Source organism: Akebia trifoliata, chromosome 8, assembly GCF_017979445.1.
Source record: "Akebia trifoliata isolate Shusen 1 chromosome 8, ASM1797944v1, whole genome shotgun sequence".
Taxonomy (NCBI): domain Eukaryota; kingdom Viridiplantae; phylum Streptophyta; class Magnoliopsida; order Ranunculales; family Lardizabalaceae; genus Akebia; species Akebia trifoliata.
The window spans coordinates 13690765-13710762 of record NC_141382.1 but is presented as its reverse complement, the minus strand read 5'-3'; the positions used below and the strand labels follow the sequence as shown (position 1 = coordinate 13710762).

The following is a 19998-nucleotide window of genomic DNA, read 5'->3' as shown; positions in this document are numbered from 1 at the left end:
ATGGGTCAGAGGTTTTGGAAGGTGAGGATGATCTCTGCGGTGAGGAGATCATCATCACCAAAAATCAGCCCATTCCAAAACTTCTAATCCCATCAAAAATTGTTTACAAAAAATGGACGGTCCACGATTTTTCAACTTGTAAACTGGGGCTAGAAGTTTTGGAATGGGCTGATTTTTGATGAGGATGATCTCCTCACCGTAGAGACCATCCTCACCAAAAATCAGCCTATTCCAAAACCTCTAACCCATGTTTTGAAAAATGTTTTGCCAAAATGTTTGTTGCTGAACGGGACCTATATATAAGGGAAATGTTCAGCAACAAACATTTTGACAAACATTTTGGCAAAACATTTTTCAAAATATGAGTTAGAGGTTTTGGAATGGGCTGATTTTTTGTGAGGATGATCTATACGGTGAGGGGATCACCATCACCAAAAATCAGCCCATTCCAAAACTTCTAACCCATCAAAAATGACTTACAAAAAATGGACGGTTCACGATCTTTCAACTTGTAAACATGGGGCTAGAAGTTTTGGAATGGGCTGATTTTTGGTGAGGATGATCTCCTCACCTCAGTAGAGATCATCCTCACCAAAAATCAGCCCATTCCAAAACCTCTAACCCATGTTTTGAAAAATGTTTTGCCAAAAATGTTTTGTCAAAATGTTTGTTGCTGAAAGGGACCCATATATATATATATATATATTTTTGTAAACCATTTTTGATGGGTTAGAAGTTTTGGAATGGTCTGATTTTTGGTGATGATGATCTATTCCCTGTAGAGATCATCCTCAACAAAAATCAGCCCATTCCAAAACCTGTAACCCATATTTTCAAAAATGTTTTGCCAAAATGTTTGTCAAAATGTTTGTTGCTGAACATTTCCCATATATATATATGGGAAATGTTCAGCACCCTAAGTTTTACCACACACTTTAACAAACGTTTTTTGTCCTACATGGGTTAGAAGTTTTGGAATGGGCTGATTTTTGGTGAGGATGATCTCTATTATTAAAAGATCATCCTCCCAAAATCAGCCCATTCTGAAATGTTTAGCCCCATGTTTACACGTTGAAAAATCGTGGACCGTCCATTTTTTGTAAATCATTTTTGATCGGGTTAGAAGTTTTGGAATGAGCTGATTTTTGGTGAGGATGATCTCCTCACCATAGAGATCATCCTCACCAAAAATCAGCCCATTCCAAAACTTCTAACCCATGTAAGACAAAACACGTTTGTTAAAATGTGTGGTAAAGCTTAGGGTGCTGAACGGGACCTATATATATATATATAGGGAAGCGTTCGGCGCAAAACATTTTGGCAAACATTTTTCGTGCGTAGGATAACAATCAAATGGGCGGTCGAGATTAAACAACAGCCGAACGGTTTAAGTGAGGGATTATACGTTTATTTACAGCGCCATCCCTTAAAAATCTATAAATTAGTGCGTCCTCCCTGTCGTTTTAAAATCGAAACAAAAAAACAGAGAGTGATTCTCACTCTCGACAGAACTAAACCCTCATCTCTCACGAAACCCTCTCGCTCGCTCGCTCGACCTCTCTGGCTGCAACTCTCTCTCTCTCACTCTCTCTCTCTCGCTCTCGCCTGAAACCCTCTCTCTTGCTCTCGTTCTTGCATTCTCTCTCGCACGAAACACGAACTGCTGACCTCTCTGCTGCAACTTCATCGACGAAAAACGAATTCCTGCAACTTCTCTCGTCTCTCTCGTTGAACCCTCTCGACCCTCTCTCTCACTCTCTCTCGCTCTTGCTGCAACTATCTAAAGAAAAGAACGGCTGAGTTCTCCCATGACATACCAGATGCTCATGTTACTTCTTTTAGATGTTTCCAGTGTACAAATTTATAGAAAATCAAATCTTGACCCGGGTTTCTGCTATGTAGAAAAACATTTAGGGTTTTTCCCTCTTTTTCACATTTTACTCAGTCCTTGGTAGCTGACCTCTAATCATTGGTCGATGATGACGACTACTTTGTTCTGCTCGATGACTTACAAATTTACTAAGTGGGAGGTGTTCTCCCCAAACCAGTGCAGGTATATACAGCTTTTCATATAAAGAGTCTTTGCGACATAAATTATTTTTTAGATATCTGGTAAGGCTTCATAATTTTTTTTTGACTGGGTGTTTGCTTACTGGCATGGATTTATTTGATGTCTTTCCCATGATTTGCACTCCAGTCAGCATCTGAGGTAATTAAAGTCTTACCCTCTATGTTTATATTTTATTTATGTGAAACTTTGTTAAGTATCAGATGATGTTCGCATGAGTTGGTCATGTGATGAGTTAGTTTCTTATGTTCTTCATTGCTTCAAGGGGGCTCGATGGTTGCTAAGACGTTCTTAGGTATTTCGGCATTTCAGCCAAGACCTTGGAAACTAGTCCTATTTATGATGCTTCAATCTTCTTATTCTGCTTCTACAATGTTGGATTATAATAGGCTTCAATTCAATTGATATACTTAATCCATCTATTTCATTCCAGGACTACTGAACCCGAATCCAACTCTACTGAATTTGAATTTTCTTTGTTGGAACCATATTTGCTTGCTTGGTGAAGGTAGATTCCCTTAGTTTAAATGTAGATTGTATGAAGTAGGCTATTAGTGGATTGATCAGACCCGGAATCTGATCCGATAACTTAGGATCTGATTGAGGATTTGGGTTTCAATGAGGATACGATTGGTAACCTATCTGTGAGAAAACATGAAATCAAATGGTTGAGATTTATCTACATAAAAAATCACACTTAAATCTTGAAATAAATTTTTTTCCTTGCCTGTATATATTGAAGTTTATGATGGACCATCCAATTTTAAAATCAGATGTATCCTCTTGTTTTCTGGATTATATATTTGGTTCTAATTCTATCCATCTTGATATGAGAATCTGGTATGTCATGGAATTATTCTGTGAACATGAAGATTGGATGAGTTTTTTCCATGGAATTTTTTTTTTAACAGAATTTTGATTTGGGGTGTTGGAATAAAATAGGTGTGTGTGAGCAGTCGGTGTAGGTATTTAGCAAAGAGGAGGAAAATATTCTCAAACTAGAATCTATGAAGGTTGTTGAATATTCTTCTTCCATGAATTCAGAGATGCTAAGGTTGATCTTGAAAATGGTTTGGTTTAAGCTTATAAAGAACCCAAACTCTTATGCAAGCTTACTTGGTCTAAGTTGGGCTCTTGTTTCTTGCAGGTATTTTGGAATCTTGAACCCCAATTATACTCTAATACGTTTCTTTGATTGATCTTTTGTTCTAACATCTTTAACCATTTATTGTTAATGTAGGTGGGATGTCAAGAAACCCCACATTATGGAAAATTCAATCACAATTTTGTCAAATGCAAGTCTTGGAATGGCAATGTTTAGTCTTGGTAAGAGAAAATTATTTTCAATTTTATACATTTAATGACATCTAGATAACGAAAAAATCGACAAAACAAATGAGCTAATTTTTAATTTTCTTGAATTTTCAGGTTTGTTCATGGCTTTGCAACCAAGGATCATTTTGTTGTGGAAATAGGCTAGCTGCATATGGGATGCTTGTGAGATTTGTGGCTGGGCTTGCTATAATGGTTGTTGCTTCTATTGGGATTGGGCTAAGAGGCACCATATTAAAAGTCTCCATTGTTCAAGTTAGTATCCCAATTTTTTTTAAAAACCCATACTTTATATTTGGTCATTTTCATATAGAACTAAGGATATCTGTTTTAGTTCTCAGGAGTTTACAATAGAATTGAAGTTGAGTCATTAAGTAATTGGGCTTTCTACTTGTTTGCACTATAAAATGAAATGTATAATCAGTTTTAATCTTTGCAAATAAATAAATAAATGTGTGAAACAAATAAAAAAGTTTATATTGCCACACCAACTTTCTTTAGAACACAATTAAATATGGTGTTGGGTGCATATTATGACCATATTCTATTTGTAATAACCACATCCTTTTCCAATTCTTCTCTTCTCAAGAAGCTCTTCGACTTGGTTCGAGCTCCAGAGTGTGAGAGTAATTGAGTGAGAAATCGAAGGTTGGTTGAGATTGAATTGTCGTCACAGTTGCTCTCTTCTTCCAAATCTTTTTTCCTTTTTTGCATTTTGTTTTAGAACTTCATCTTTTCGACATGTCTACATCATTATGTGGTGTGTTACATATAATTCTATTAATTGTGTGTCTTTAAAGGAATCTTTCATGTCTTGCTTAAGTTTAGGAAAAATATCAAATTCTAATATAAGATTTGTTTGATTATTTCAGGCTGCCTTTCCACAAGGAATAGTCCCTTTTGTATTTGCAAGGGAATATAATCTTCACCCGTATGTATTAAGCATGGCGTAAGTCAATGTTCATTGAAATATTAACTACATTGGATCTAAATTTGTAGTTAATTAAATTTATTGGATTTTTTTTTTCTTTTTCAACTTTCTTATAGTTTGTATTTACTTGCAGGGTCATCTTCGGAATGATTGTCTCATTGCCCATCACAACACTATGTTACATATTATTGGGTCTTTGATATCAGCTATATAAGGCGAAAAATCAGAATTACAAGGATCATACGATTTTAATTGATCACGAGGATTGGTTTTTAGACTACTAATCTCCTAAGACTTCCAATCTATAGGTCACAAGTTTCTGTCTTCTAGAGTTTGTAAACTTTATGTTATAAGAAGAAAGGTTGATCTCTGACATGGTTTTGGGTCACAATGTCTGAGTTTTTGTGTTTCTCATCTTGAGGCTAAGAAACTATTATTAAGCTCTTTTGTTGTGCTGAGATTTCTCACCTAGTAAACTCAAACCAATTGAATTATGAATGTTCACCGTTAACAACCCCTTCTTGAAGACATAATATCAAGTTTCCAGTTCACCCCTACCTGAGAAACTATTATTTAGTAGGGGGTTTATAATGATGATGAGGCTGAGAAACTATCATTGAGTCCTTCAATTTGCTAAGATTTCTCACCCACTATGCTCAAACCAACTCAAAGATGACTGTTCACTGGTAATCAATTTTATGGTATAAATTGCTTTTGATGAACTCTCTTCATTACCAATCATTCAAACGAGAAAAAAATTTAAAATAACCTGGACTCGTAAAGATCAAAAGATTTAGTAAATTCATTACTATTGTCGAGCATTTCTCATTGTACAAAAAAATTGATTTCAGTTAGTAACTTGGGTTCAGTCAGCAACAGTACATCAAGTGTCTGGTGTTTTCATAGAGTCGTCCAAAGTTGAACTTCAAATCACTTCTCATGGTTCTCCATTTCCTTCCCTCGTCATAGCAGAAAATTCAGCATAATTTATCTGCCCATCGTGCAAAAAATGATCAACACAGATGATGTATAATTAAAAACAGGTTTTTTTTTTCCCTCTAGGAGCGAGGTAGAAGGGGGCTCATTATTATACTACAAATGACTACATATTTATTCTATAATTAGATAACATGATCTCATTGATTATACCAGTTTTACAAGATATGTAATTCTCATTAATCCAAGTGGCACTCGTACAAACTGCAAAAGATTAAATTCCATGAAAGTTTCAGAATTCCTAATAACTGTAAAACTGTCCTCAAGTGAAACACAAGTACAACACCAATATTTAAGGACCCAATAGGCAATATACTTATGTGAAGAGAAGCCTGTAACTCGGCATTTCTTTCCATCCACCTCGCCATCATGAAATTAGCATCCCTAACTGGCCCACCCATATGCTCTATAACAAGGTCGGCAAGCCTTTGGACCAAAAGACCGACCTCAGTGGCAGGGCAGTCAAATGTAAGACGGCGTGCAATTTGCTCCAACTCTTCAAGAGCATGGTCAATGGTCAGTAGCATAAATTCATAACTTAAGGGGATTTTTAACAGAACTACAATGCAATAGGGACTAGTTTCAAAGTGTGTCAACTGCATTTATGCTCGGACTAGACCCATTTTTATGCTCAACCTTTAGCACATTTGAAAAACAACAACAAAATATACAGTGGTTCAATGGTAAATATGATTTTTCTTTCACCTGCCAAATCTTCCAAGGGAATTCTTAATCACTTAATACAGCCTAAAAATAAGACAAAGCCTCCGGAGAATGTAAATTATCGTATTGAAGGAAGTGAAGCCAATAAAGTGGAGTTAGTAGCATGAGGAGATCAAGGAACAAAATAAAAAAAAAGAACAAAAAAAAATTAAAACAGAAAAAGGAAACACTGGTTACTTGGTAAGGGAATGACACAACAAATGTTGAACATTATCAATATAGAACTTCTTAAAAGCTAAGAAACTCTCCCTAAACTTGTTAAAAGCAAAGAAACCCTACCCAACCCAATCAGTTGCATCCACAAAAGATATTGGTTTCCACAGTGTACCAAGTGAGGCTCCAACGTGAAATGAACCACAAGAAATGCGAACTCTATGTAGACACAAAAGAAAGAAGAACAATTCTTTTTCTACAGGGATGGTAAAACAACAGGCAAAATCCCAGATTTGTAGATTTGTAGGCAAAATCCTAAAATTTCTCCTTGAACATACAATAAGAGCAATGAGAAACACCAAAATTTTCTCATGATTACAACTTCAACCCAAAAATATGTTGAAAGCAATCACCAACTCGCTTGCCGCCATTGAAGGTGGTCTCTCATTCTCGGTAGACCTTTCATTTCGTAAGAATCTACCTCTAAGTAATGCTCAACAAATATAAATATGCACCAGAATGATTAAACATAAATTTACAGTATGAGCTAAAACTTACTCTCATTTGGTGATAATTCTAATAAAAAATGGTTTAAACTTTAAAAAAAATGGTTTAAACCCAAATAATCGGAAATCAAATCACAATATATAATTATTTCACCAATCTTCATGTTCATAGAATAATTCCATGACATACCAGATTCTCATATCAAGATGGATAGAATTAGAACCAAATAAATATAATCTAGAAAACAAGAGGATACATCTGATTTTAAAATTGGATGGTCCATCATAAACTTCAATATATACAGGCAAGGAAAAAAATTTATTTCAAGATTTAAGTGTGATTTTTTATGTAGATAAATCTCAACCATTTGATTTCATGTTTTCTCAAAGATAGGTTACCAATCATATCCTCATTGAAACCCAAATCCTCAATCAGATCCTAAGTTATCGGATCAGATTTCGGGTCTGATCAATCCACTAACAGCCTACTTCATACAATCTACATTTAAACTAAGGGAATCTACCATCACCAAGCAAGCAAATATGGTTCCAACAAAGAAAATTCAAATTCAGTCGAGTTGGGTTCGGGTTCTGTAGTCCTAGAATGAAATAGATGGATTAAGTATATCAATTGAATTGAAGCCTATTATAATCCAACATTGTAGAAGCAGAATAAGAAGATTGAAGCATCATAAATATGACTAGTTTCCAAGGTCTTGGCCGAAATGCCGAAATACCTAAGAACGTCTTAGCAACCATCGAGCCCCCTTGGAGCAACGAAGAACATAAAAAACTAACTCATCACATGACCAACTCATGCGAACATCATCTGATACTTAACAAAGTTTCACATAAATAAAGTATAACCATAGAGGGTAAGACTTTAATTACCTCAGATGCTGACTGGAGTGCAAATTATGGGAAAGACATCAAATAAATCCATGCCAGGAAGCAAACACCCAGTCAAAAAAAAATTATGAAGCCTTACCAGATATCTAAAAAATAATTTATGTCGCAAGACTCTTTATATGAAAAGCTGTATATACCTGCACTGGTTTGGGGAGAACACCTCCCACTTAGTAAATTTGTAAGTCATCGAGCAGAACAAAGTAGTCGTCATCATCGACCAATGATTAGAGGTCAGCTACTAAGGACTGAGTAAAATGTGAAAAAGAGGGAAAAACCCTAAATGTTTTTCTACATAGCAGAAACTCGGGTCAAGATTTGATTTTCTATAAATTTGTACACTGGAAACATCTAAAAGAAGTAACATGAGCATCTGGTATGTCATGGGAGAACTCAGCCGTTCTTTTCTTTAGATAGTTGCAGCAAGAGCGAGAGAGAGTGAGAGAGAGGGTCGAGAGGGTTCAACGAGAGAGACGAGAGAAGTTGCAGGAATTCGTGTTTCGTCGATGAAGTTGCAGCAGAGAGGTCAGCAGTTCGTGTTTCGTGCGAGAGAGAATGCAAGAACGAGAGCAAGAGAGAGGGTTTCAGGCGAGAGCGAGAGAGAGAAAGTGGGAGAGAGGGTTGAAAAGGATTTAGTTGCAGCCAGAGAGGTCGAGCGAGCGAGAGGGTTTCGTGAGAGATGAGGGTTTAGTTCTGTCGAGAGTGAGAATCACTCTCTGTTTTTTTGTTCCGATTTTAAAACGACAGGGAGGACGCACTAATTTATAGATTTTTAAGGGATGGCGCTGTAAATAAACGTATAATCCCTCACTTAAACCGTTCGGCTGTTGTTTAATCTCGACCGCCCATTTAGTTGTTATCCTACGCACGAAAAATGTTTGCCAAAATGTTTGTCAAAATATTTTGCGCCGAACGCTTCCCATATATATATATGGGTCCCGTTCGCCACCCTTAGTTTTACCACACACTTTAACAAACGCGTTTTGTCTTACATGGGTTAGAAGTTTCGGAATGAGCTGATTTTTGGTGAGGATGATCTCTATGGTGAGGAGATCATCCTCACCAAAAATCAGCTCATTCCAAAACTTCTAACCCCATCAAAATTGATTTACAAAAAATGGACGGTCCACGATTTTTCAACGTGTAAACATGGGGCTAAACATTTCGGAATGGGCTGATTTTTGGGGAGGATGATCTTCTAATCATAGAGATCATCCTCACCAAAAATCAGCTCATTCCAAAACTTCTAACCCATATAGGACAAAAAACGTTTGTTAAAGTGTGTGGTAAAACTTAGGGTGCTGAACATTTCCCTATATATATAGGGGGGCGTTCAATGGCCAACTTTTTGGCAAAACATTTTTCAAAACATGAGTTAGAGGTTTTGGAATGGGCTGATTTTTGGTGAGGATGATCTCTACGGAGAGGAGATCACCCTCACCAAAAATCAGCAGCCATTCCAAAACTTCTAACCCATGTTTACAAGCTGAAAAATCGTGGATCGTCCTTTTTTTGTAAACTGTTTTTGATGGGGTTAGAAGTTTTGGAATGGGCTGATTTTTTGTGAGGATGATCTCCTCACCGTAGAGATCATCCTCACCAAAAATCATCCCATTCCAAAACCTTTAACCCATGTTTTGAAAATGTTTTGCCAAAAAGTTTGCCCTTGATCGCTACCCATATATATATGGGTAGCGATCAAGGGCAAACTTTTTAGCAAACTTTTTGGCAAAACATTTTTCAAAACATGGGTTAGAGGTTTTGGAATGGGATGATTTTTGGTGAGGATGATCTCTACGGTGAGTAGATTATCCTCACCAAAAATCAGCCGATTCCAAAACTTCTAACCCATGTTACCAGCTGAAAAATCGTGGACCGTCCATTTTTGTAAACTATTTTTGATGGGGTTAGAAGTTTTGGAATGGGCTGATTTTTGGTGATGATGATCTCCTCACCGTAGAGATCATCCTTGCCAAAAATCAGCCCATTCCAAAACCTCTAACTCATTTTTTGAAAAATGTTTTGCCAAAAAGTTTGCTAAAAAGTTGGCCATTGAACGCCCCCCTATATATATATATAGGGAAATGTTCAGCACCCTAAGTTTTACCACACACTTTAACAAACGTTTTTTGTCCTACATGGGTTAGAAGTTTTGGAATGAGCTGATTTTTGGTGAGGATGATCTCTATGATTAGAAGATCATCCTCCCCAAAAATCAGCCCATTCCGAAATGTTTAGCCCCATGTTTACACGTTGAAAAATCGTGGACCGTCCTTTTTTTGTAAATCAATTTTGATGGGGTTAGAAGTTTTGGAATGAGCTGATTTTTGGTGAGGATGATCTCCTCACCATAGAGATCATCCTCACCAAAAATCAGCTCATTCCGAAACTTCTAACCCATGTAAGACAAAACGCGTTTGTTAAAGTGTGTGGTAAAACTAAGGGTGGCGAACGGGACCCATATATTATATATATATTATATATATATATGGGAAATGTTCAGCAACAACATTTTGACAAACATTTTGGCAAAACATTTTTCAAAATATGAGTTAGAGGTCTTGGAATGGGCTGATTTTTGGTGAGGATGATCTCTACGGGGAGGAGATCATCATCACCAAAAATCAGCTCATTCCAAAACTTCTAACCCATCAAAAATGGTTTACAAAAAATGGACGGTTCACGATTTTGAACTTGTAAACATGGGGCTAGAAGTTTTGGAATGGGCTGATTTTTGGTGAGGATGATCTCCTCACCGTAGAGATCATCCTCACCAAAAATCAGCCCATTCCTAAACATCTAACTCATATTTTGAAAAATGTTTTGCCAAAATGTTTGCCAAAATGTTTGTTGCTGAAAGGGACCCTATATATATTATATATATGGGAGGCGTTCGGATGCATTAGTTTTAACAGTAGTTTTAACAAAAGTTACCCGACCGTTGGATATTATTGAATCGGACGGCCGAGATTGTCGATTTCGTTTAACTTATAAGTTATGGGCTTTTTACAGCGCCCACCCTCATGTTTGGCGTTATTAGTGCCACCTCCCCGAGTGATTTACAACCACAGATCTCTTCTCTCTCGTCTGTTCTCTCTCGTTTGTTCAGGAGAGCAAAGGTAATATTCAAAAAATAGAAAAGACCAGATCCAAAATCGTAAAATAAACACCATAATACATGTAAATCAATAGAATCAACGAAGAAAATATAGATCCCCAAATTGATAAAGAAATCAATGTATATCATGGATCATAGATGCATCAAAGTGAAGATCAAAATCAAACCTCCGTTCGTGTTCGTGAGACGAAGTTGCAGCGAAAGCGAGAGAGAGTGTAACTTAGTAGGAGCGAGAGAGAGGAGGGTTTCGACGAGAGAGAGGAGCCATTCGTGTTCGTGTTCGTGCTTCGTCGATGAGTTTGCAGCGAGAGAGAGGAGGGTTTCAACGAGAGAGAGTGAGAGTGAGGAGGTTCGAGGGTTTCGACGTCGCGAGAGAGAGAGAGAGAGAGAGAGAGAGAGAGAGAGAGAGAGAGAGGTTTTCGTCGAGGAGTTGCAGCGAGAGAGAGGGAGGTTGTTCGAGACTTTTAGAGAGAACAGACGAGTTCTCTCTGCTGTTTTTCACTCAGGGAGGGGACACTAATAAGTCAAAAGATGAGGGATGGCGCAGTAAAAACCTATAAGTTATCATTTAAACGTAATAAGCACTCTCTGCTGTTTTTTAGTCAGGGAGGTAACACTAATAAGTCAAAAGATGAGGGATGGCGCAGTAAAAACTTATAAGTTATCATTTAAACGTAATAAGCAATCTCGACCGTCCGATTTAATTATATCCAACGGTCGGTAACTTTTGTTAAAATGGCTGACGAAACTGATGCTCCGAACGCCTCCCTATATATATATATATATATATATATGGGTCCCTATCCGTGGCCAACAGTTTGGCAAACATTTTGGCAACAAACTTTTTCAAAACATGGGTTAGAGGTCTTGGAATGGGCTGATTTTTGGTGAGGATGATCTCTACGGTGAGGAGATCATCCTCACCAAAAATCAGCTCATTCCAAAACTTCTAGCCCCATTTTACAAGTTGAAAAATCGTGAACCGTCCATTTTTTGTAAACCATTTTTGATGAGGTTAGAAGTTTTGGAATGGGCTGATTTTTGGTGATGATGATCTCCTCACCATAGAGATCATCCTCACCAAAAATCAGCCCATTCCAAGACCTCTACCCATGTTTTGAAAAATGTGTTTGTCAAAATGTTTGCCAAACTGTTGGCCATTGAACGCTACTCTATATATATATATATATATAGGGAAATGTTCAGCACCCTAAGTTTTACCACACACTTTAACAAACGTTTTTTGTCCTACATGGGTTAGAAGTTTTGGAATGGGCTGATTTTTGGTGAGGATGATCTCTATGATTAGAAGATCATCTTCCCCAAAAATCAGCCCATTCCGAAATGTTTAGCCCCATGTTACATGTTGAAAAATCGTGGACCGTCCATTTTTTGTAAATCAATTTTGACGGGGTTAGAAGTTTTGGAATGAGCTGATTTTTGGTGAGGATGATCTCCTCACCATAGAGATCATCCTCACCAAAAATCAGCTCATTCCGAAACTTCTAACTCATATAAGACAAAACGCGTTTGTTAAAGTGTGTGGTAAAACTTAGGGTGCCGAACGGGACCCATAATATATATATATATATATATGGGTAGCGTTCAAGGGCAAACTTTTTAGCAAACTTTTTGGCAAAACATTTTTCAAAACATGGGTTAGAAGTTTTGGAATGGGCTGATTTTTGGTGAGGATGATCTCTACGGTGAGTAGATCGTCCTCACCAAAAATCAGCCCATTCCAAAACTTTTAACCCATGTTTACCAGTTGAAAAATCGTGGACCGTCCATTTTTTGTAAACTATTTTTGATGGTGTTAGAAGTTTTGAAATGAGCTGATTTTTGGTGAGGATGATCTCCTCACTGTAGAGATCATCCTCACCAAAAATCAGCCCATTCCAAAACTTCTAACTCATGTTTTGAAAAATGTTTTGCCAAAAAGTTTGCTAAAAAGTTTGCCATTGAACGCCCCCCTATATATATATATATATATATATGGGAAATGTTCAACACCCAACCATTTACCCAACAATTTGCCAAATATGTTTTGTCCTACATGGGTTAGAAGTTTTGAAATAGGCTGATTTTTGTTGAGGATGACCTCTACGGTTAGAAGATTATCCTCACCAAAAATCAACCCATTCCAAAACTTCTAACCCCATGTTTACAAGTTGAAAAATCGTGGACCATCCATTTTTTGTAGATCATTTGTGATAGGGTTAGAAGTTTTGGAATGGGTTGATTTTTGGTGAGGATGATCTCCTCACCATAGAGATCATCCTCACCAAAAATCAGTCTATTCTGAAGTTTTGGAATGGGTTGATTTTTGGTGAACATGATCTCCTCACCATAGAGATCATCCTCACCAAAAATCAGTCTATTCCACAACTTCTAACCCATGTAGGATAAAACATGTTGGGCAAATTGTTGGGTAAATGGTTGGGTGACGAACGAACCCTGTATATATATATATATGCATGGTTAACTTATAACAATTTGAAAGCTGAAAAAGGCCCCCAAGGAGCTCTTGTTAGGATTGCACAAGTGAGTTTAAAATAAGAGCTACTCTATGTTTCTTGTTCTTATACCCTGCTTGTGCTTCGGCTCGTGAGGTCCAAATGCATATAATATGTGATGATCTAATCTTATAGTAACTTTTTCTCGGGTATGATGATCTTCCTCATCAAAATCAGTCTAATTTGGCATCACTACCTGTATAAAAATTTCTCTTTAAATGATGGTCTAAATCCATAGTTTGGATTTCCATTCTTAACAATTATTCTTTTAAATAAAATTAAGAATGTTTGAATGGTCGCATGGTCTAACTAAATATCCTTATGGGCATCATATACAGGGTGGAAACTGAATTAAGAGCGGACTAGTACCAAATTGTCTTAAAATGATGGTCATCACCATCTTTTATTTTTATTTTAAGATGGAAGGATGAAATATTTATTGAAAAAAGACTCATAATTTGGACTTGGGACTTTCTCATGCATTTTGTATAATTTTGAATTTTTGATAGAGTTGAGTGAGCTTTATCTTCTGCATGTTTCCTCCTGCAAAAAGAAATACATGATTTGAGATTCCCAGCCACAGGATTTGAGCATTTTCAACATGGATCCTGAGCATTAGTAACAAATATTTTGGTTTTTCAGCTCCATTATTTTATTTAGTATTTATTTTTAATTTTAATTCATGCTCTTGGCTTATGATGAAAATTGCTCAAATTCAATGGACCAAGTTGATTTTTGTTAAAACCCCACTATGGTTCAGTCCAGAGATTCTCTAAGTCAAAAAATAGGGTCCCACATGTCATATTATGTGGTGTGGGATCTTCGAGTGCTTGACAAGCGACAATATCCTCCTTTAGAAGACTAACATAATTATACAAAATCATCCAAATACTTAGGTGTTAATGGTGTAAATAGTTAAGTCCATATCTCTTTGGACTCGTAACATGTAACAAGGAGATTTCGAAATCTTTTCTATTGGATGGTCCTCAAGATTTGTTCATGTGATCTCGAGGACCACCTTCTCATTAGGAGATCTAATCCTCATGAAATTTCAAATTTCTTAACAATTATAGCTCACACTTGATGTAAGGGCAGCTATCAATGACAGTAGCAAATGGTCCCTCATGCGGTGGGAATAGATCCACCCTTTGATGATGGAATCCACCTAGGCCTTCATCTCTCTTATTATTCAATTTCTATATAGGAGTGTGCGTGTGTGTGTGATTTAAAAACATTTAAAATTGTTCTGAGGCTTTAATCCTTCACAAATAAGAAGGTTATGGATTAAATGTGAGTGCTATTCTACATGAAATCAATCAATTTAATTTATTAAATTTAAGAATCCCCACTTTGTATTAACTATCACAATGTAATTATCATGAAAAACTGTTTTTTATACTTATCTTATCCATTTCTTTAAACCTTCTTCCTTTGAACTTCAATGGGTGAGACTTCTATTTGAAACCAAGCAAACCCATTTCAATAAAAAAGAAAACAAAGTGGGATTAACAGGTGTCAGTAAGAGAAGCTGAAGAAAAACCTTACCATACAGATATTGGTCAGGGAATTAAACTTCTATTACAAAGAAATTTAAAGCCTCAAAAGTGGGTTGTCAATGACCTCCCATGCTTAAAAAAATAAAAAAGGAAAAAAGAAATCTTTTTTTTAACAGTTCTGAAGTTCATCTAAATTTTAAATTTCCTAGTCCCAAATCGCACCTTGAAATCATACTAAGTTCAGCAAGAATCCCCAAAAAACTAAAAATCCAGTATGAACTTGGCTTATCTCTGTCTGGGATAACTTTGTTCCTTGTAAATCCGTGCTCTTTTTTATGTTGAATGTTCTTTCTTCATCAACATTTCCATGCCTATTTTCATTACTGTTATTTCAGTTCCAAAACTATCCAAACAGGCCTAAAGCCATTTTCACCTTTGTTTTCATAATTGTGGCAATCATCCATATACTACTACTATTACAGCTACACTATTATGACGACGATGACAACTATACTACAACCACAGCTAATAGTCTCACTAGTGACAGTTATTTTGGAATCTTGGGCATGATTCTGTTGTTATCTGTGATCTGCAGTTATTATTCTTTATTAATGTATTTGGAATCAAACTGAAACTGAAAAAGGTTCCATTAAATAAGCTAAGGAAAATATATTTCAATGGTGAAATAAACTTAGATAATTTGGGACCAATTAAAGTGAAAGTTATGGGAAGAACATGGGGAGGGGGGAATGATCTACTACCCTTCTACTCTTCTTTTCTTTCCGCCTTTTTTTCCGTGAACGATCATATGTGCAGACTCCACAATCTCAAAAAGAAATGTCTATATGGAATTGGTCGGTTTCCGCCATTAAAAAATTTAGTTTTAAAGAGCTTCCACTAACAATTCCTAGTATAAATCCTACTTCCAAACTTTCTCAAGTTGCTCTATTAGTGCTCACAGTGGTCACACATTTACAAGAGAAGTCTAAACTTGTCATGACTTCCTCAACTGTGGGGTTTGATCCAGACTTGTGATAGTGACAAAGCCCATCAAAATCCAAGTTGGGCTTCTTTGAATTTTGATAGCACGAGCTTGAGTAATACCTAGACCATTCATAGGATAGTGAGAGTTTTGGTTCTATAAGTATCTGAACTCTCTTTGTTTCTGATCTGAACTAAGTTAAAGTCAAACAATGGAATTTGTCCACTTGTTCTTACTGATCTTTTTCTGCATCTCTGCCTCTTTTTTCTCTGTTTCTGTCCAAGGCAGACTACATAATCATACAAAACACAAGCATGGTCACCCAATATCCCAAATATCAGTTCCTCCTTCCCCTGCACCCGGACCTTCTAACCCTACTTACGATGATAACACTAATTCTACTGGTGTTATAAATGTACGATCGTTTGGTGCTGTTGGAGATGGCGTAACGGACGATACACAAGCTTTCCAGATGGCATGGGAAACGGCGTGCCAAGCTGAAACTAATTCAGTCACTCTTCTTGTTCCTGAATTTTACTCTTTTATGATTCAATCTACAATTTTCACGGGTCCTTGTCACACCCGAATCATGTTTCAGGTAATGGGTTATTCTAGACAAGCACATGTTTTCTTCAAGATTCGAGCAGACATGTTGGTGGGTTTTGGACTAATGTACTTTCTGAACTCTGTTCAGGTTGATGGGACTCTTATGCCACCCGATGGACCCGATTCATGGCCCAAAAATAATAGTAGACGCCAATGGTTGGTTTTCTATAGAATCGATGGAATGTCGCTTCAAGGGGGTGGCATTATCGATGGAAAAGGCGACAAGTGGTGGAACCTCCCCTGTAAACCTCACAAGGTATTAAAAAAAAAAAACTAAACTTATGCAGCCAAAGTAATTTTTTATTTTTTAAATAAATTTATGGAATATTAGTATTTTTTTTTTTTTGTTTGTTTTGAAAAGTAGAATTTTCGTATTAAGGCTCTTGTTAATCACCTATACCAATGGAACAGGGAATAAACGGAAAGACATTGCCTGGACCTTGCGATAGCCCCGTTGTAAGCAAAACATTAACTCGATAACCTTCTTTTAGCTTCATATTAATGGAATGCATATATTATCTAAATTATGCTTTTGTTAAATTTTTGATGCAGGCCATAAGGTTCTTTACGAGCTACAATTTGACCGTACAAGGACTTAAAATTCAAAACAGTCCCCAATTCCACTTCAGATTCGATAATTGCAGGAACGTCCATATAGATTCAATTACCATAAAATCACCCGCTCTAAGTCCCAACACCGATGGAATTCACATAGAGAACGCAGAAAATGTGGGGATATATAATTCAGTCATTTCCAATGGTAAGTTCAAAACCTCCCTAATATTCCCATTTTCTCCATTTCTAATTCTCAAAAGCTTAATATGTTCTCCCGTAACTAATTTTTCCTATAGGAGATGATTGTGTATCGATTGGATCGGGTTGTTACAATGTAGACATAAGAAACATTACATGTGGACCTGGTCATGGAATCAGGTTTTTTTTTTGTCCCTTTTGGTTGGAATACAAAATTTTCGATCGATTTTTTAAAGTAACTAACTTGTGTTTTATGTTCAGCATCGGTAGTCTAGGCAACCACAATTCAAGGGCTTGTGTTTCCAATATCACAGTTACTGATTCAGTCATAAAGTACTCCGATAATGGGGTTAGGATCAAGACCTGGCAAGGGGGATCGGGCTCGGTGTCTAAGGTGACATTCAATAATGTGCACATGGACACGGTGAGGAACCCGATTATAATCGACCAGTTTTACTGTCTAACCAAAGGTTGCGCCAACCAAACATCAGCAGTTTTGGTGTCCGATATATCGTACACAAACATCAAAGGGACCTACGATGTGCGAAGCCTACCAATACATTTTGGCTGCAGTGACTCGGTCCCGTGTACCAACCTAACACTCTCGGACGTGGAGCTGCTTCCAGCAAAAGGAGAGATTTTAGCAGACCCATTTTGTTGGAATGCTTATGGATCTTCACAGACACTCACTATTCCACCAGTTTTCTGCTTATTAGAGGGCCGACCACGATCAACCCCGCAGAACAATATAGATCAATGCTAAAGAACTTAGATTAGAGAATGTAAAGAAGATTAATATATTTATAAGAAAGGATATAGTTGTATCAGTTCCAAAGTTTAACTATGACAAATAAAAGATTGGTGTAATATAATACATCCCACCATATTATGCTCTGACATTGGGTTTAAGACTATGAGATTTGTGCATGTGTAACCACCAAGTTGAAGAAAGAGTTCTCTTGGATAGACAAGTCTCCGATAATTAGGTTTTCAATGAGAATTTAGTTTCAAAAAATGAAAATTGATAATCAAATCACATTTCTGACGTGGAAGTGAACACATAACAGTAGATGCTTTTTAATTGTATCTCTCGAAACACATCTATGGTCATTTGCACACCCCACGTCAGAAATGTGAGAATCACAGTAAATCCCAATGTCACCCCAGCATGACTCTAATCAAATTTCCAATAAAGCAAACACACCATCATAATAAGCAAACACACCATCATAACCATTAATGCCTAATCCCAAGTATTGGGTATGTATATAACATTTTTTGACCTTATTGTCATATTGTTAGAGCCTTCAAATTGTGAAGGTACTAGTTTGCTCTGTTAGTTATATATATATTTTGAGTGCTGATAGGCCACAAGGGTTCATATATATATATATGGGGCGGTTCAAGGGCCATATGAGAAAACATATGAAAAAACTTTCGTTTTTCAAAATAAGAGTTAGAGGTTTTGGATTGAGCTGATTTTTTGTAAGGATGGTCACTATGATGAAAAGATCATCCTCACAAAAAATCAGCTCAATCAGAAACTTCTAAATCCATCAAAAGTGATTTACAAATTAGTGATAAAAATTGGTAAAAAATCGACGGTCCACATTCTAAATCACTTTTAATGGGGTTAGAAGTTTCAGATTGGGCTGATTTTTTTTTTGGATGATCTACCTATCATAGAGATCATCCTCACAAAAAATCAGCTCAATCCAAAATTTTTAACCCATATTTTAAAATTTTATTAAAAACAAAAGTTTTTACATATGTTTTCTCATATGGCCCTTGAACCTGACCCACATATATATATATATTTTGAGTGCTGATAGGCGACAAGGGTTCAAAACACACCTTCACGTACTAATAGTTATTGACTACCAATCTTGCTTGCCTAGCAACACACCACCCACACACTCGTACACACATACACACCAAAAATAAAAAAAGCTTTAAAATTGCCCTACAAAGTAAATCCACCATAACATATGCAAATATGCACATAAGCACATAAATGAATTAACTTGTCTTGGTTTCTCTAGAGAGATGGATGGGTATGGAGAAAGAGATATTGAATGGGTATAGAAAAAATGTACAAGATGCATACTTATTACATCATCATAGAGTTGTCAAAAAATGTTAGGGTCGGATCAATGATTCTTAATCTTCCATTCAACTCTATTTAAAACCTTGTCTTCTCTGTTAAAATGTGTCTATAACTTTATATTTTTTTACACTACATTGCCTATCAAGCCGGGATAAAGATTGGTGATCATATTAAAATTTAATCAACTCTAATCATTAACTTGTGTATCCTTTAGGGCAGTGAAAGTTTTGTATCAAGTTATGATCATGAAAGTTCAATTAGTTGGCAACCTCTTTGGTTAGCTTAAACATTCAACTTTAGCCTTTTTTGTAATGTTGGAAGGAATTATTCTCTTCAAGGAGGAAAAAAAAAACCCTCCTCCTCATAAGCTGTAACAATGAAACAAACAAAACAAATTCTTCCCATTTTTATCTCTTTTTAGAAATAAAAATAAAGAAGATTTTATTGTCATATATATATATATATCTGGGGACGGTTTAGCAGCCCTAAAGTTTGCTAAGTTTGGTGCCAAACATTTTTCAAAATATGGGTTAGAAGCTTTGGAATGAGCTGATTTTTTGTGAGGATGATCTCTATGATGAGGAGATCATCCTCACCAAAAATCAGCCTATTCCAAAACTTCTAATCCCATCACAAGTGATTTACAAAAATTGGACGGTCCACGATTCTTCAACTTGTAAACTAGGGTTAGAAGTTTCAAAATGAGCTGATTTTTTGTGAGGATGATCTCTTCACCATAGAGATCATCCTCACAAAAAATCAGCATATTCCAAAACTTCTAACCCCATCAAAAGTGATTTACAAA

At 36.4% G+C, this 19998-nt stretch overlaps 2 protein-coding genes and 1 pseudogene across 6 annotated transcripts; 2 read left to right on the top strand and 1 right to left on the bottom strand.

Annotated features, from left to right (window-relative positions):
* Window positions 1-1418: 1418 nt before the first annotated feature.
* Window positions 1419-4749, top strand: LOC147396205 (putative auxin efflux carrier component 1b; annotated as a pseudogene). Its single transcript, XR_015181029.1, has 6 exons — window positions 1419-2576; window positions 3011-3215; window positions 3309-3394; window positions 3497-3655; window positions 4273-4349; window positions 4465-4749. The product of XR_015181029.1 is annotated as a putative auxin efflux carrier component 1b (transcript).
* Window positions 4750-4912: 163 nt separating this feature from the next.
* On the bottom strand, window positions 4913-8326 carry LOC147396204 (serine/threonine-protein kinase EDR1-like). 4 transcript variants are annotated; one of them, XR_015181030.1, is made up of 4 exons: window positions 7756-8326; window positions 7601-7612; window positions 5481-5823; window positions 4924-5322 (listed from the first exon to the last, which is right to left on the bottom strand). XR_015181030.1 is itself a non-coding variant. In XM_086452139.1 (3 exons), the coding sequence occupies exons 1-3, from the start codon at window positions 5927-5929 to the stop codon at window positions 5309-5311; spliced, it is 351 nt and encodes a 116-aa protein (XP_086308265.1). In that variant the 5' UTR covers window positions 5930-7748; the 3' UTR covers window positions 4913-5308. The 4 variants fall into 4 exon arrangements, 1 of the variants encoding a protein (XP_086308265.1); XR_015181032.1 differs by lacking the exon at window positions 4924-5322 and having other exon boundaries at window positions 5441-5531; window positions 5644-5823; XM_086452139.1 differs by lacking the exon at window positions 7756-8326 and having other exon boundaries at window positions 4913-5322; window positions 5481-5531; window positions 5644-7748.
* Window positions 8327-15533: 7207 nt separating this feature from the next.
* LOC147396203 (polygalacturonase At1g48100-like) lies at window positions 15534-17981 on the top strand. Its single transcript, XM_086451518.1, has 6 exons — window positions 15534-16325; window positions 16422-16589; window positions 16745-16789; window positions 16886-17093; window positions 17185-17266; window positions 17348-17981. Exons 1-6 carry the CDS (start codon window positions 15939-15941, stop codon window positions 17847-17849), a joined length of 1392 nt encoding a protein of 463 aa, XP_086307644.1. The 5' UTR covers window positions 15534-15938; the 3' UTR covers window positions 17850-17981.
* Window positions 17982-19998: the final 2017 nt, after the last annotated feature.